Source organism: Sciurus carolinensis, chromosome 12 (genome assembly GCF_902686445.1).
Source record: "Sciurus carolinensis chromosome 12, mSciCar1.2, whole genome shotgun sequence".
In the NCBI taxonomy this organism is placed as follows: Eukaryota; Metazoa; Chordata; class Mammalia; order Rodentia; family Sciuridae; genus Sciurus; species Sciurus carolinensis.
Genome location: NC_062224.1, coordinates 88789288 through 88807421, shown reverse-complemented (window position 1 = coordinate 88807421; position 18134 = coordinate 88789288). Strand labels below are relative to the sequence as shown.

Below are 18134 nucleotides of genomic sequence, written 5' to 3'. Positions count from 1 at the left end.
TTTACATGAAGTATTACAACCTTGTACATCTTCAAATTAAAAATGATATCCAGCAAAAATTACCATTATAATAAGTAATTATATACTCTTATTTCATGTTTACTTTTATGCACATGGTATCTGTTATTTCTGTCTGGTTAGAATTCTTTTATTCTTTCCAGCTTTAATATTACACCTTCTCCATATGGGAATTCCTTCTTCAGGTTTCTGATGTTACACTTTGCATGTGTTTCAGTACTCATTGGTAGTGTATGTGTTAGACTTCACAGCAGTCTGGACCATTGGAGCTGAAAAAGGAAAACCTGACTTCAAGTCCCAGTTCTGGTACTTACTAGATGTATGGCAATAAGCATATTATTTAACTTTATGAGTCTCTGTCCTCATCTCTCTTGGAACTGGCACTAACTCTCTGCTAAGATTGTGGTAAAGAGTAAAGCAACACATGTAGAGAGATCAGTACTCACTGGTTGGTGTTCATTTCTTCCTTCCCTAACCAAGACTTGGATCATACCACTTTTTTGGGTTACACACCTACTTTTCCTGGTACATATTGGTTATTTTAATTAGAAAAACTTGATCAAGGTATTGACTGAAAATATCATTAAATATTTGTTACAAAGGTTTTAATCAGTTTGCAATATTGACTTATTCAGATATTTTTGCAGTATGTTATATTGCTTAATTTCCCCCCCACACATTCGAGATTTGTTTTCAGAGATATACAAAATAACCCTTTGATTGCATTATTTTTTGTTTTCACATTAGATAAATATTTCTTGACCTTAAATTTATTATGATCTTTCCAGGGACTTTAAAAGACATTTTTCCAATTATCACCCCCCCACACATAAGAAATCACATTTAGTCTTTTTAAGTACTGTGTATGTATCTGTGCTTTAGATTTAAGAGTAAAATTTTGTTATCCTTCTCAGACAACCAATCTTTACCCACAAGCTATATCACCTCATAAAGAATGCATGTACTATGAAAGTTTGTATCAACCTATGTGCCCTTCAACATATGAAGGGATATAGAATATGGGGTATACATACTCAGTGGAGTATTAGCCATAAAGAAGAGTGAAAAAATAATGTCATTTGCTGGTAAACAGAGGGAACTGGAGATTATCCTGCTAAGTGAAATAAGCCAGACCCCAAAAGTCAAAAGTTGAATGTTTTCTGTGCTATACAGAAGTTAGTCCAAAATACCGGGAAAAAGGAGAGCTGAATTGGGTGGGGATTCCATCAAAATAGAAGATAGTGGAATAGACTATTGACAGGGAGGGAGGAGGACAGGATAAGGGACTAACAGTGGAATGAATCTGACCTAAGTTTTCTGTGTACTTATATGAATATACCACAGTGAATCTCATGGTCATGCCTATCCATAAGATACTGATTTAAAAAAAATATAGCAAAAAGATCAATAGAGTAGAGGGGAGGGAAATTCCTGTTCAAAAGTAGGTGTTAGTGGCAGTTTTCAACTATTGCCTCTTTAAACAACAGGTATTTGTTTAGATTGAAGCAGTTGCTAGGAAATGCATAGAAGTATTCCAGTTTTCTTTCCTGTATAAACTAACTCTCATAATTATCCAATACATCAAATTACATGAGTGTTACTTAAGTACTCAGGACCAGATGTTAAATATAGTTGTCTAATTTTAACAATATTGTATAGCTTTTTTTTGTCCTTTTTTTGAAACTTACTGATGACACACTTTCTTCTCACAAAGTTGGTTACAACAAAAGTACATGTAATAAAAAATATGTACTGAGAATGAAATTTTAGGACTGCCATCAGATGAGAACAGTAAAAATATGAGAGATTTGGGGATGTGAATTTTGTTTGGCAAATATTCCCACTTTCAATTTGGATCATTGAGAGTACTTACGTGAATCTTTTCCAAATACTTACTTGTCCCTTTATATAAGCTGTCCCCATCATTTAAATAAAGTGCTATTGTTACTAGGTGAATTAAATGTTTAATTCACAGAAATATTGTAATAACACTACTTAATCTTCCTCTCTGTCTATACCCTGCTACCCAAGGAAAACTGCAAGGTCTTCTCAAAATTATAAACAATTCTAAGTAGTTGAGAAGGAAGGCATGAGTTTAAAGTTTTTCTATGGGAAAATAAATCTGTCAGTTTTCTGTGTTCTCCTACATTCCTACTTCTACAGTGCTCTGCTTCTACAGTAGAACCTGCAGTGGTCAACTGGATGCTTGGAGCCTGAGATCCTAAGTGATTAAGCTGTGGCCAGTGGTGCATAGGCAGAGGAGCCAGGCTTGAGCTCCAGGGATGTGTTCTCAAAGGGAAGGTGCACTTCCTGTCACATTTCCTCTTTCTAGCTTTCTGGGTCACAAACTTGATGGTGGGAACTTGAGAAGACATTTGGGACATGTAGTGAAGTGGAGTTCTGATAGTGATGCAATCACAAAACAGAACTCCAAATCTCTGCTGACTCTAGACTCTTACCTCCAGATTGCTTTTATGTGTAAAAACTGTCATTTTAAACAACAGAATGCATGTGTTGGATTTCGTAGACATGATCTGTTCAAACTTGGGTTTTAGTTAGGTAACAGAATAAATTCTACTTGTTCAGTTAACTGTGTGACCTTTGATTAGTCTCTAAGTTTTTAAGTCTCCTTTTCTTCATCTGAAAAATGGGAATACTGTCTTTATAAGGATTAAATGAGAATTAGATGAGGTAGTTCATGAAATACATTTAGCACATATTAACTGATCAGTATGTTAACTATTTGAGTATAGCATTCATTCTCTTCATTTGAAGACCTGAGTGTCAGTAGATGTCCAACTGTTCTCTTTTTCCAGTTTTACTACCAATTGCCTTTTAAGGGAAGAATGTAAGCTTTATTGATAATAGGCTAATAAAGCACCTTCAGTTCTTCACAGTGACTAAATACTAATAAAAGTTTCTTGTGTATGTGTAGTGTTATAATGAATTTACACGGTAACTTGAACCATATGTTTTGTTAAATAATTCTGTATTCTATTTTTAGATATTTGATTTAATGGATGCGAAAGCACGTGCTGATTGCATCAAAGAAATAGATCTCCTGAAGGTAAATAATAAACCATGAACTTATGGGCTTAACTCAACTTGTTGATAAAGTGATTTATTAAAATGTTACAAGCAAAAAGAGTTTTAAGACTTACCTGTGCCACACAGATTTTAAGTAAAGTTTGTTAGAGTGTCAGCATATAGAAACATGTAGCTGTCTTCTGGATTTATTGTAAAATAATTTAATCAGAACATTTGGTGGAAGCAGCCTTTTCAAAATAGAGAATGGATAATTGAGCATGAACCATAAAGAAATTGTTTCTGGATCATCACAACTAGACATATTCTAAAGGTTAAGTAACATAAATGCTTATTAGTATTATTTCAAGATGTTATATTAAGAATACAGACTAATCAAAAGGTTTACACATTTTAAAGTAACATTTCTTAATCTTTTTGCAGATTTAAAATGGATGAATATAAAGAGTATGTCAGGAATTCATAGTTTATTATTTCATCTACTTAAGAATATGACAGATTTCAGTTTCAGTGCATCGCTTTTTTTCTAATCAAGTTTCTTTATGAAAAGTTGTGGTTTATATTTTAATTTTTACTTAAGACTTGAATGTTTTTTTATGCAGCCATTTTGTTAGTGCCTTAAACAGGCTTTATCCAAAAAGATAAGTCAAAACTATGCTTTCTTACTCTTGAGTTGATTGTAGTTATTTCTTGGCTCATAAAGTAACTGCTTTAAATGAATATACACTTTTATTAGGCCAATAACATTCTAGAAAATATTGGAGGAAAAACTTGAAGAAATTTACCTATTCTTATTCTTGTTTGGGGGGTGTGGGTATCAGGGATTGAACTCAGGGGCACTCAACCACTGAGCCACGTCCCTAGTCCTATTTTTTATTTTGAAACAGGATCTCACTAAGTTGCTTAGCACCTTGCTTTTGCTGAGGCTGGCTTTCAACTTGAGATCCTCCTGCCTCAACCTCCTGAGCTGCTGGGCTTATAGGCATGCACCATCGTGCCTGCCTTACCTATTGTTTTTAATTGAGAAATGATTTGTCATGTGTTAACTTATTTTAGGATTGAACAAAAGGATTGCAAATGCATATAGACTAATTTGTATATCAGGTTATATTTTTCTTATGATTTGGCGAATCAGCTCACATGGATAAATTCTATAAATTTGTATTATTTGATATAATAGTGACATTAAGATATAGTGTAGTACATATTAGTAAATACTAGTTTTGTTTTGGTGCTGGCTACAGTTACATTAGAACCAACCCCAACTTCAAAATAGGAATAAGAAATACTTGATTTATACTAAATGTTCTTAGTAACAGTTCTCATTTTGAAGGATATAATTTTTGGCAATGGATAATTTAGTTCTTAACTTATTGCATCTATTCATATACCTAATTGGCATAGAAGTACTTTTAAAAGTTTTAAGTTTATAATTTCTGAATATTGAAATAAAATTAATCCATATCTAGTTTTACTTTTGATAAATGATATTTAAAATTTACTAGATTCAAGAAAACTATGCTGTCATTTTAAGATTTCTGTAATTTAAATTGTAGTAGCTAAATTATTCTTACATTACAAAACAAGTTACTCTTTGGAAGTTAAAATTTGTTTTTTTCCTTTGCCTCAGCAACTCAACCATCCAAATGTTATTAAATATTATGCATCATTCATTGAAGATAATGAACTAAACATAGTTTTGGAATTGGCAGATGCTGGTGATCTATCCAGAATGATAAAGGTAAGGATTTTTTCAAAAAATTGTCTTAAAGTTTTGTTTTTTGTTTTTTGTTTTTCCCCCCTCAGAGTTGTTAAACAGGCATATTTGATACTTGAAAGACCTCAGTGCATACTTAACATAGGGTAGATGGGAAGTGAATGGTTGGTGATAGTGATGGTAATGATTTGGAGGCTGGCTTACCTGGTGAAATATACATTTGAATCCTTCAGTATCCGGAAACTCCAAAAACAAAATGAAAATAGGTCAACATACTGATCTTCTGTCAGCTAAAATTCCATTTCACACCTTGACTTTGAGCAGCCCATCTTTGATCCTGTGTGTCTAAGCATCAGGAAACAGGATAGAATGATTCTAGAGCACCCTGACCTGTTTCTGGGAGGGACTCATCAAACACCCTGATCTGACTGCTTAAGAGTTAGCTTTCTTTTCTAAGGTCATATTAATTGGCTTCACATTCAACTGTAAGTAATAGAAACCCCAAAGTAAGAATAGCTTTAAAAATGCTGGTTCTTGAACAAGTTAAATAACTTCACTGTGCCACATTTTCTAAAACAATAATAAAACCTACTAAGATTGTTGTAATTATTAGTATTTATTATGAACTTAGTTTCTCACACATACAACTGTAGATGACAGAGGCTATTGTTATTCCTTATGTTGCATATATATCTGGGACTAATGTGGCTCAGATCTATTAAATCTGATTTCTAGCTCATCAAGTCACCCTAGGCTTGAGGAAGCAAATGGGATTTGCTGACTGTGTCTTGAAGCTACTCCTCAGAACTGCCGCACTGCATTTTCGCTTCATTCCCTTGGTCAGAATTAGGTTTCTAACATATTTAGCTCCAAGATAGGCTAGAGTAGATAGTCTGCAGTCCTCTGGCCAAGTGCCCAGTTAGACTTCTATTATCATGGAAGATGAGCTGATCAGTATGGAAACAAGAACAACTAAATGAGAAAAGCAAAGTCCATTTATTTAGAGCTTGTACTAAGGGACTCAGCCATTGTCACTTACATGTGGTGGAGACTTAAAGGCATGCAGAGGAGTGAAAGCTTTATAGAGAGGAAGAAAGATGACTACAGGTGCCTTGATAGGAGGCTGTTGGCATGGGAAAACAAAGTCAGGCTTTCTAGAAGGAAGCCATCATAGATGACTGGTTGGTTCTAGTTGGAAGCAGGGACACAATTAGGGGAACTGTAAGTGACTTGCCATTTTGGACTGGTTGTTAGAGAAGTTATTTAGCCTTTGGATTATTACTGGAGATAGTGATATGGCTTCCTACAAGTCTGACTGGCTTTCTGAATTGTTTATTGTGAAGTATAGGTTTCTTGGACAAGTTACTGCATTTTTGGGGTTAAAATTCTATTTTGGTGTATTGTCCAGGCATTGTCAGTTTGTACATTAAATTTGAGTAGATACTAGAGTGTAACTAGTAATCTACATGGAATTATTATAAAGAGATTTTTAAAAACTGTTACTTTATGTGTATTATCTTATTTAATCTTCACAAGTCTTCTGAGAGGGAAACTTGACATCTTGAGAAGATAAATATCATTACTAGTAAATAGCAAAACTGATGTTTTTTAAATTAGCTTTGATGCAAACATCCATGTGTTTTTCTTTAATGTCCTTTAAAGATTTTTATTTCACAGAATTCCTTTGAAAATTAGATGAAAGTCCTTCACCTTCTCCCTAGAAAAATGTTGATATATGCACAATTTGCACTTCATTACAAAGCACATGTTTTCTGATCAAGGCCTTCAGTAGTCAAGAACTCTGCTCTTGAATGTGGGTTCAATATCAGCCACCTAAACTCTCTTGTCACTTAAATTCTCTTAATCTTAGTTTCCTCATCTGTAAGATGAAGACAGTTTTCCAGAGTACTTTCATAACTTAAAGTACTACATAAAAATAAGGTAATGTTATTCTTATCAGCCAAATTGTTATCAAGTTGACCATGTTTAAAGTTCCATAGGTAGAAGAAATCACTGCTAACCAGTTATCTAATTTTCTTCTTTAGTGACTATATACCACTAGCTCAACCAACATGTCTTTGCAAATTAAATAAAAATTATATTTATGATTTTTAAAAAATGCGAATAAAATATGCAAAATTTCACAAAGTAACTGTCTATATGAAACATAAAACTAAATAGTCCTTATAAAAAAGTACAACTAATATAAAATTCTTTGCTTAAACCTTCACATGTGAGAGTTATTTAATTACAAAATAATGCACTGGGAAAGAGGGTTAAATTTTGTCAGCAAGATAGAACAACAGAATACTGTGTTGTCAGTGAGTAGTAACTTACTGTTGTGGAATTAACTATATCTTTGGAATACCCAAGGTTTCTGATTGAAATGTGAAGGTGTCTGTCATATTAAGGAGTGTTTGGTGGGGGGAGATATTTTTGAATTAAGTCTATCAACTGATTCCCAATAAGTTGTAAGCTTATATAGCAACTTAATGTACTTTGGCTACTGGAGTGGATCTTCCTTGCAGAATTAGTAATATCCTTCCTCCTTTCTCTCTAGAACTCATTGTATGAGCTTTTAATTATCCTATACTTTATTTTAGGTTCTATCAGTTTTTGCCTAGTCAAGGTATAAGACATTTTGGGTCAGTTTCCTAGGTCCTTTAGAGCTCTTCAAAAGATGGGAGGTCAAACTATCATACTTGTGGATCTTAAACAATCAAAGTTTTACTTGGTTCAAGTAGTTTTCTCAAGAGAATGCTATTTTCAGACCCTGGTTGTCTCTTCTATGTGGAACCAAATACCTAATTGAATTGAAAAAGAGTAATGTAGTAACTTGAAAGAATCTGACCTGAAGGTGTCTCCTAGTTCTTTCTCAGGTAAGATTAATTTTTTTAAAAGGATTGTTGCATCTCAGTAGTTCGTATGATTATGGCCTTTTTCTCCATTTTTTAAGCTACTTTTTAAATGAAAGGCCCTCTTGTCCTACATTAGTTTCCTCAAGTGGTGAAGTTCCTTTCCTCCTTCATTTCCAGGTCTCACAGGTAGCACTATATGTGCATAAAACCTTCCCAACTTTATTTTTTGTCTTTATGTACATTCTCTCTCTCCCCCTTAAGTACAAAAAAAAATAATGTGTATATATATATATATATATATATATATATATACACACACACACACACACATACTAAAATGTTTTCTTTCTCAGACTCATCAGTTTAATTATTGCTTTATTAATAGGCAAGTGGATTATTATCATCTTAGAATAAGTTCAAGTATAAAATCTTGTGTACATAAATATAACTATACCTACCCTATTTGTTATGTCAATTACTCTCAAATAATTATATCAATTGTGGATTTTTAAAAGAAACTATTTCATTATTGGATATTTATACTCTGTGCCAGACCCATGGTTTTTGCCATCCTGGAACTCATTGTCTAGCAGGAAAGATAGTCATTTAACTAAAACTTACAGAAAACTTTAACTTCAATTGTAATAAGTTATATAAAGGAGAAGTATGTATTATACTGGGCGTTTATGAAAGGCAGCTAAAACTAGGATAAATCCTTGATTTAGTTAACCCAATCTTAAAATGATAGAGCTACAATTGCCACATCCATAAAATTGGGTTAGCGATACTTGTCTTATAGTACAATGAGGATCAATTAATATATGTGTGTGTATATATATGTGTGTGTGTGTGTGTGTATAAAAAATGCACACACCTGTGTCCAAATATGTCTGATACATGTATACTATCTGATTTTCTTTAAATCTCTAATTATTGCTCCTTTTTTCCCCTCCTTGCATCATACAAAATCTACCGTTCCCCTGCAGATGACCTCATACATTCAATTTCAGAGAAGTTATCAGACAAGAATTACCTCACTTCTACTTTCCCATGACCCAGTCTTCTAGATCAACCTCTGTCTGTTATTCTATTTCTTTTCTGTTGCCATATTCTTCCACAGGAGGAATTGCTATCTTTCTCTCCACCTGGGTTCTTTATCCTTTTTTTCTCCATTTCCTCAAACTTTAAACTTTATCATTATTCATTTTCAGTCCTGTATTTTTAACTTCAGTTGGACATCTTTTGGATCTCTTTTGTCATTTAAATATGATTAGGTCATGGATCTTAAGTATGTTCACACATACACATGCACATGTCCCTTATTCAAGAAATTTGCCTTGTACTGGTGAAGTAAAATTAAATGAAAAGTAAATCAAGCATATGGTATGCCACATGTTGATGCCATGGAGAAAAATTAAAGAGGGGCATTAAGTAGTCTAGAGGCAGAGTGTTGCCATCTTGAATGAATTGTCTGAGAAAACCGTACTATTACTACCTCAACTCTCCTGCCTGTTCCTTCAGTTACCATAGTCTTTTTTCTTCACACTTACTCCAGATCATGTTTCTAGCCTACTGCACTGTTTCTCTTAAACGAAATCCAGTGAACTTCCTTCAGTCTCATTCCATTTGACCTCTCAATAGCATTGGACTCTTTTTCATTCCCTTCTTAAAGTACTCTTTCACTGACTGAGAACCAAAGCGTGTTGGTTTTCTTAATTTTCTAGAGACTTGCCTTCTTTGAATCATTCTTTTCTTCTCAACTTTAATGAAGTTTTAAATGTCTATGGCTTATTGGTTTGTTTTGCATTCACCTTGTAACTGATAGTGTTCAAGCCCATGGTTTCAATAACTCCCTATACTCTCGTTGATTCCCAATATTTTATCTGTAGCAGAAAATTCTCTTTAAAATTTGAATCCATATAACTGAACATGTCTGTAAACAAATTCATGATCTTCCTTTCAGAAAACCTTCCTCCAGCATTTCCTAACTCAAGACTCAGTGCAGGTCCCTCTAGAGCTCACACTGGAAACAAGGACTCTGTTATTTCTCTCACCTCCCATTTTCCATCTTAACCAGTTCTGGTTTTTTTCTACATGAATTTCAAATTTCTCCACCCAGTTCCATTTCTCTCCTTATAGTGAGAAGTAAATCATCTCTCACTTGCGGAGTTAGAGCCTTTTAATTAATCTCCCAACATTTAGTACCCATTTCTCAAGTCTATTTCTCCATTACCTTTTTTTTTGATGGGGGGCAGGGGCGGGGTAACCAAAGGAACACCTGTTTTCTTGAAAGGGGCTTCTCAGTGAACATTAAAATATTTGACAGAATTTACCAAACCATGTGTAATACAGAAGGTAAGTTGCCTAAAGGAGGAATCCTGATCTGTTTTGTGTACTCACATATCCCAAGTGCCTAGCAGAGTGACTGCTTAGCAGATATTTGCTGCAGACTCTAGTCCCTATCTTACTTCTTGTGCTTTGGCACATGGACCTTTCAGTTCCTTGAATGTGTCTTATTTTTCCCTTCTTCATGGCCTTCATGTGTGCAGTTTTTTTTTTTTTTTTTTTTGTCTGGAATGCTCTTCTGCATTCTTTGCCAAGTTTATATCTATTTATCCTTCAGTTTGTCTCTTAGGTATCACTTCAAGCCTTTTCCTTTCATGGTTTTATGTTGTAGATATTCTTGGAGTGTCCTCCTTTCATGGCACTGAGTAATGTAATCTTGTAGTTATTTGTGTGATTATTTTATTGATGTATTTCCATTAGACTTAAGGCCCTCTTGAGAATGACCATGTCTGCTTTGCTCACCAGGCTGTCTTTAGTTTCTGGAGAGGTGCCTGGCCAATAGGAGCTCACTAACTATGTGAAGAATGTGTATATAAGAATTGGTTCTTTTATGCTTCTGTTTTCTAGGGGCCAGTAGGTGATGTTTGGTTGTATAGCAGTCACTGCAGTTTCCTACTGCTTTATACTCCAGTGTCATGCAGAGTTGTAAAGATAGTGAATGATGTACTGGCATCAGACAAGACTGTGTTCTATTAGAGGAAGTTTGTTGTTTTTCCAGAGGATCCAACCAAGAAATTCTGAAATCGTTTTCTAAATACCCTTATTAGTTCTATAAGCAATATTTTATTAAAAAAAAGGCTACTTTAGGAAAAAAATATCATAGGAGCTGCTTCTGTGAAGGAACTTGACAGCACCTTAACACTTTGTAAAGGACAGCAGTAAAGGGTTGAACTGTAAAGAACATGATTCATTTCTTTATAGTGGGGAGTATTGTAAATCATTGTGTATCTCAACAACATATTTCACTCTCAAGTCTTCAGCTTAATTGGGGTAGAACAGGAAATATAGCTTCTGGTCTGTATTCCAGAAATGAACCTCTGGATAACATTGCATCAAAGATTTTTACAAGTAAATAATTAATTGGCTTAGAACAGGCTGACAAATATAATTAAGCAATTTATAGTTGAAATATTCAGTATTTCTCTAATTAGTGACAAAGGAATACCTGAGGCTGTGGTCAGATGAAATACGTCCCGGATGAGTTTTAAGATAAAAGGAAACCTGGAATTTTTCATCATATGTTTCATTATCTGTAATCAGAATCTTAAAGAAAAATAGATTCTTACAAAGCAGTTTGATTTCGATTATTTTGTGCTTACATGCTATGTATTTTCCTTACTTTGGTCTAAATTTGAACAAATACATGCTTTATTTTGTAGTGAGCCTCAGACTGTTCATTTCACTGTTCCAATATCAGGAAACATGGTGATGGAGTCTCAAATGTAGAAGAAATGAGACTATTCTCAAAAATAAACAAGAATTTTATTTAAACTCATGAGTGGAAATGTTACTAAAATGTTTTAAATTTTCATAAAGTTTTGAAAAAATTAGGTGTCTATATTTCAAAGGATTAGAAAGTCAATTTGAGACAGAAAAATCACAAATGCATTCATTTCTACTTTCAAAAACCATTATTTTGCTAGAATATCAGTAAAATAAAATACAACCTGATGTAGTAAATCTCTTGGTAGGGGACTCAGAAATTACCTTTCAAAAGAATATATCATATCACAGTGGCTAAGAATGAGTGAGTATGATTCTTATAAGTTTTTTTTATTGGTGCATTTTATTTGTACATAATGATGGGATTTGTTACATATTCATGCACACAACAATATAATTTGACCAATATTACTCCCCAGCACTTCCCCTTCCCTCTTAAAGTTTTTAGTGAAATATGCAATATAATTTAAATGAATATTTTCTGCCAGGAGCTTAGCATTTTTCCAAATAATTAATTGAAGCTCTTATTTTTAATATATTTTTTAATAGGCTATCTTCTTGGATTATCAACTTTGTTTCTACACTGTTACCACTTGTGTGTCATTCCCTTTAACTTTGTAGGAACCTCAAAACTCTTTACACAGGTAAAGTGAATGTGTTCAGAAGCATTCCTTATTAGTTTCTGTTGCTGCATAGCAAATCACTTATTAGCTTAAAAACAAATATCTCAATTTCTGTGGGTCAGGAGTCTGGGTACTGGTTGACAGGTTCCCTGCTCAAGGTCTTAGAAGTTTGAAATACAAGCTGCTCACTGCATCTGGGAGCTGAGATTCAGGGGCTTCCATGTTCACTGATGGCTGTGAGAATTCAGTCCCTGGAAGTTGTGTAATCTCACTCCCTATCTTATTTGTCAACTGGGAGCCATGCTGTTTCTAGAGGCCATCAGCCACATGGCCCTCTGCCCAGTCTGGTATTGTGCTCCTATAAGGCCAGCAGAGAGTCTTTCTGACTTTAAATGTTTCCCCCTTCTTGGAAGGGCCCAACTGATTAAGTCAGAAGGATAATATCCCATCTGATTAATAGGAACCTTAATTACAGTTTCAAGATCCTTTTTGCCTTATGACACAGTCTAATCTGGGGAATCATATATTCATATCCCCAACTCATACTCAAGAGGAATTATACTCTAGGACTTGGGAATTTGGGAGAAATTAGATACATCTTAAAATTCTGCTTACCCCAGACTGATAAATATCAAATATATTTGAAAAATAACCATGTTTTGAAGATAATTGTTATCTTCAAATATTATAATTTGTAAGTCTTGCTTCCCTACTTAGGTTTTTTACATTGAAGACATTTTTATTTTGCTTATACAAATTTAGAAATTATATTAAAAATTAAATTACTTTGAAATATCTTTTACACTCTTGACATTTGGTTCTTAAAAGTACTAAAAGCTTCCCAGCAGTACCATCTATCTTCAGTAACTCTGATGTATTGTTTGCCAGAATACCCACACTTTCCATTCCAGCCTCTGACTAAAGTGTACAGCCCATGTTAGCAGTGAGAATTTCCAGTGACCCCATATGCAATGTGCTCTCTATTGAATATTTAGAATTATTCTGCAGTCTGAAGGTTACCAATTAGTAGCACTATTAAAAAAAAAAAAGATATGTATTTAGGTGCCTCTGTATGTGCTTGTACATCTGTATCATAAGTTTATCATATGTGTATTTGGTTTACTATATAGAATTTTTATGGAAACAATGTCACAGGTAAATAGTGAAGCAATATAGAATTTAGCAGATTGAAAATTATATACCATTATGACCCTTTTGTAGTTCTGAGTATGACTAAAATGTTATGCTAAAACTTTGTCTTTAGAAGATAATTGTTGGGGTGGGGATATAGCTCAGTTGGTAGAGTGCTTGCCTCTCATGCACAAGGCCCTGGGTTCAATCCCCAGCACAAATAAATAAATAAATAAAATACAGAAGATAATTGTCTATAGCTACCAGAATGTGTTACCCATGAGGTTAGTTGATTTGTAAAGGCCACTTTAGAGCATTATTATCTTCAAATGAGATCCTTGAAAATTAAGACAGGGATGCAGACTCCATTAGGTTCAGTGTCTTATTTTCTTTTCTGTTGAGAGACTTTTACTATTTGTTCTGTGTTTAGTAAAAATTAAAAGAACTTTCTGAATATCTTATGTTGTCTGGTCTAACACAGCAACACAGAATTTATTTAAAAGGCAAATATTTTCATTTGTGATCTTTTACATTGTCCTAAAGATTTTTTATACTCGCACTTTATCCTAGTACTGATGTAGAAAAGGAGAACGTGAAATATTTCCAAGCATTTTCTCATTCTCTTTAGTTACAAGGAAGCATCTCCTAATAATTATTCACATCCCAGTAATGCAGTGACCATTCCTTGTAGTAATACTAATGCCTTCGTGTAACTTATTGGTCTTTGATTTCTTTAATATCCTGAATAAGTTTCCTTGATATTCTTATACTTGTTCATACCAGTGTTCAGAAACTTGTTCATACCAGTTTCTTTTAGGGGAAAGATTGACTTTAAGAGTGCTTAATTATCTTTTTTTGCTAAATAGTTTAGGTTCCCCCGCCCCCTCCTTAAGGCTCATTTAAATTTTTTTAAATATTTTCAACCATAAAATGAAATATACTTTTGGCTTCCATTAATACAATTAATATATGATTGTGACTTTGTGGAACTGATCACATATGTAGTCTTTTAAATTGTTTAGAAATAGCACTTGTTAATGGACTTCCCAACATTACAGGAAGACTAGTAGAGTTTGGATGGGAAATATTTCATCAAAGTAAATAAAATAAAATGCTAGTAGTAGGCATTTTTAGTGATCCTTTGGCTGCCAGGCCCAATCTATTTCATACCTTCCAAATCAATGTAAGTTATTAAGAGTTTTATTCAGATTGCCAAGAATGAAAATAATCACACATTGAATATTATTATACCAAAATTCTAATTGAGATATATTCTGCACATTATTTACCCAGAATTGTATATAGCAAATATTTATAGTTCAGTCTGTCTATACTTGGTGCCTTCAGAGGAATATTTCCAGAAAGATCATATTAAAAATCATAGAACAGTTAACATTTTCAGATGCATCCTTTTATATCAACAGTCTCTCTGCAATGATTTGGTTTTTATAATGTATTTTTATAAAAGTACATTTGCAGTTATTTCAAAGATGTGTTTGGGAACATCCCTTCTGATGGTAAAATGACCTCATTACAAGTCGATAACAAAGAACTGAAACTACCTGTTGTCTCATGTGAAGACCATTTATAGTAGTGAGTGAACCAATGAGAAACACAGATTTCTGTTTTTATAACTGGAAATATGAATGATAGAACAAACCAGTAAATTATTTTAAAGTGTGAAAATATATTCAGCAGACACATTTGTTTCATTAGTAACTGGGCTTGCAGAAAAACAGATGAGAGATGAAGACTTCATAGATCATTTCTAAACTCTGTTAATATAGTGAGGAAAGAAACCGAGACCCAGCACAGTTAAGTGTCTTCTTCAAGGTCACACAAGTAGTTAATGTCAAACTTCATAATCAGGCTATTATTAAAAGATGAATATGGGCCATGTTACTGACACATTTAAACATTTGACAGCAATCCCAAGCAGGAAATGTTTCCTTATATTTAACATAAATCAATTACTTCCTCTTGTTAAAGGATGGAGAACATCTGGTACCTGTATTCTAGTTCTCTAACAACTTCATTATTTCTAATCAGTTAATTTTTTTCTAATCCTTTTCAAAATGCTTTGCATACAAATATCACGTTTATTTTCATTTGCATATTTTTAACCACAGCAGTGCATTTCTAAAGGATGTTTGGTATAGCTTCCAAGTATTAGCTACATAATTGTGGGTCCCTTCATTAAAAACTTACTATGAATCTTAGGAAGACAATAAGAGGGTGTTAAACCAGGTGCAGGACCTGCACGACTACATGCCCACGAAGCTGGCTCTGATGGTTTCAAATGTTTTGCCTGAAACTTTTTCCTTAAAGAGTAACTTGCCAACTGTAGGCTTAAATATTTTTATATACAACTGATATTTTTTGTAAATCAAAATCATTCTCTTGATGAATTTTTGCTGCATAATATCTTTGAAGCTCTTCTAGTGAGTTATTAAGGATGTTAAATTACAAAACAGAAATAAGCAGTATATGTTCTACCTGAACTGGTAGTGACTGGAATACAGGGACCAAGTTACCAAGCTGAGTCCAAAGAATGCTTTTTAGCTCTTCAGAGTCAGTTATATAAATGGATTTGATCTTGGGAATTTAATATGTTGTGATTTGAAAGGAAAGGTATGGCAATTGAAATGAGTTTTCCTAAAAATCTTTGAATGGGAGCATCTTGTATCATCTAGCATCTTAATACAAATCTCAGGGATGTAAGTGTGTTTTAGCAGGTATGCTAGATTTTCAGCTAAATTTTTTTGTATGTGACAATTTGGTGTCTGTAAATGTTTTGTACGTAAATTGATTAACTTTTTGTTACAGACGACTTTTGAATAGTATTCGGTGTTTATTTGAATAATATTAATGGAGGTAGGAAATAGTTTTTAAAGAGTATTTCAAGACTAACTTTCTAAAAAAAAACACCAAAGTTATATCTAAGTGATCTGTGTAACTGTTTATAAACTTTGAGGTATGAAAATGTTATGTATTAGAGCATAAACATGGAAAAGGTGCCATAACAATCTTTATTACTAAGCTTTATAAATTTGTTACATTATTTATTGCTTTTTTAAAATCTTACATGGGAAATTTTTAGCTTTTATATGTTGGCATTAGATTTTTTTCTCACCGAGAGCTGAATATAACACTCATTTTTTTTCAGGAGAAAATAGTATTTTTGAAACTGTACTATTTGGCTAGCGAACTAAAATCTGAAAGATGTGTTCATTAGAATGTTTTAAAAGGCGGCTTTTTGTTTTGTAATACTTTGGCATTATACAAGTTTTGGCTTTGTAATGTCACTATAAATCTTACCAGTATTAAAATGAATTCAATTTCTATTGCTTTTTGCTGTTCATCTTCCTAAGAGGTAGCCAACAGTGCCACCATCAGAACAGACAGGATGTTTTTATTATAAGTGTTGGTTTTCTCAAAAACAAAAAAACATACTAAGGGAACATTTGAAAAACCACATATGTTTAAGCCCACAAAAAAACCTGGTAGATACTAGTGACATAATCAAATTGCCTTTGACAGTCAAATTTATGATACCATTCTTCAGTGGCCTGCTGCTGCATTGAACATTTAAATCTCGCCAGGTCATTCTATTTAGCTAACATTATATTGACCTCAATTTATTATTTTAAATTTGTTCAAAGATATAATCTTGAAGAATATAAAAACTTAGAGATCCTGGTCATCTTATTCTAATATGTTCCCTAATGTGCACCTTCAGGGCAATTTTTTTATTATCCCTTTTGTATATGACTTAATTTTTAATAATGGTGTTTAAAATGTGAAGTGCCATGTTAATTATGATTTTAGAATCTATTTTAAAGCATAAAATTTTTCTTTCATGGTCTGATGCTTACATGAAATGGTATATTTATTTCTGAATGAAAAGAAACCTGGTCCCCATCTTCCTGTTGACATCAAACAGTCCTCTGATATGCTAATCTAGCATTGGGGAGAGCACATATACAGGCTTTATTTGGATTCATTCCAAGTCTGAAAGAAAATTATGTGTAAAGAACTGATTTTGTAGCATTGCCCCCTTCGAATGAAAACTGATGTTGACACAGTCTGCAATTAAAAGACTTCATACTGAAACATGGGAGTTTTTCAATATTCTAGTAAAACCCTGATTTGCTTCTTAGGATATAATGCTACTGATGCCATAGCTATTGAAATTTCTAATAACTTCCATAAACGTGTTATAATAAAAATTATTCATTTTTCTTTAAAGATTTATGCTTTGGTATGTTGAGTGCAAATGAGACAGTAAATATATCTTTTCCTAAGTATGAAGTAGGGTCACAGAAGATTTCCTTGTACTGCTTTTTCTTTCAGCCTGCCCTCAACTGGTCACAGGTGTAAAAATTTAGTAGTTATTTTGAATTTTCTCTAATATTGTTTCTCCATACGCAGTAACAAAGTCACATTAGATTTCTCAAAATGCATTAAAGAACTTTTAAATTTGACTAAGTATATATAAATCCACTATTCATGTTGATAATCTATAAAAATCAAATAGAAAGTGATTTTATATAGTGCCTGAACTAAACTGCTCTTGAATGGGTGTATTAATATTGTCTTAACTTTAACATAGAAAAAGCAGCATAAATGTGTACCCTTATTTTTGGCATTAATTTAGTAATCGCCCTCTTAAATGCCATTGATGCCCAAGTTGATGATTGGTGCTTTCAGCTTTTTGCCACAAGATTTTGTTTCCATGGATTTTAGTTTCATTCAATCAAAGCAGAGTACAAGTTTGCCTTGCAATGTTCAATAGAAATATTCATGGAAACTTTACATAAATCCCTTTTATTTAATTTTTAATAAATTGTGATACTTCAAATCACTAGGGTGGTTCAATATTTAAAAAGAATTCCATAGTAAAACCTCTGCCAGGAGAAGAATAGCCTTGATGAATATAATTACCTTTGGATT

General features: G+C 33.2%; 1 protein-coding gene across 4 annotated transcripts in view; it reads left to right on the top strand.

Annotated features, from left to right (window-relative positions):
- The window catches only part of Nek7 (NIMA related kinase 7), a 141516-nt gene that overhangs the window by 88785 nt on the left and 34597 nt on the right, over positions 1-18134 (top strand). For all 4 annotated transcript variants that reach the window (XM_047520724.1, XM_047520720.1, XM_047520719.1 and 1 more), the window contains 2 exons: positions 3023-3085; positions 4694-4804. In XM_047520724.1, coding sequence (XP_047376680.1) covers positions 3023-3085; positions 4694-4804 — 174 coding nt within the window. The remainder of the gene's footprint in view (positions 1-3022; positions 3086-4693; positions 4805-18134) is intronic.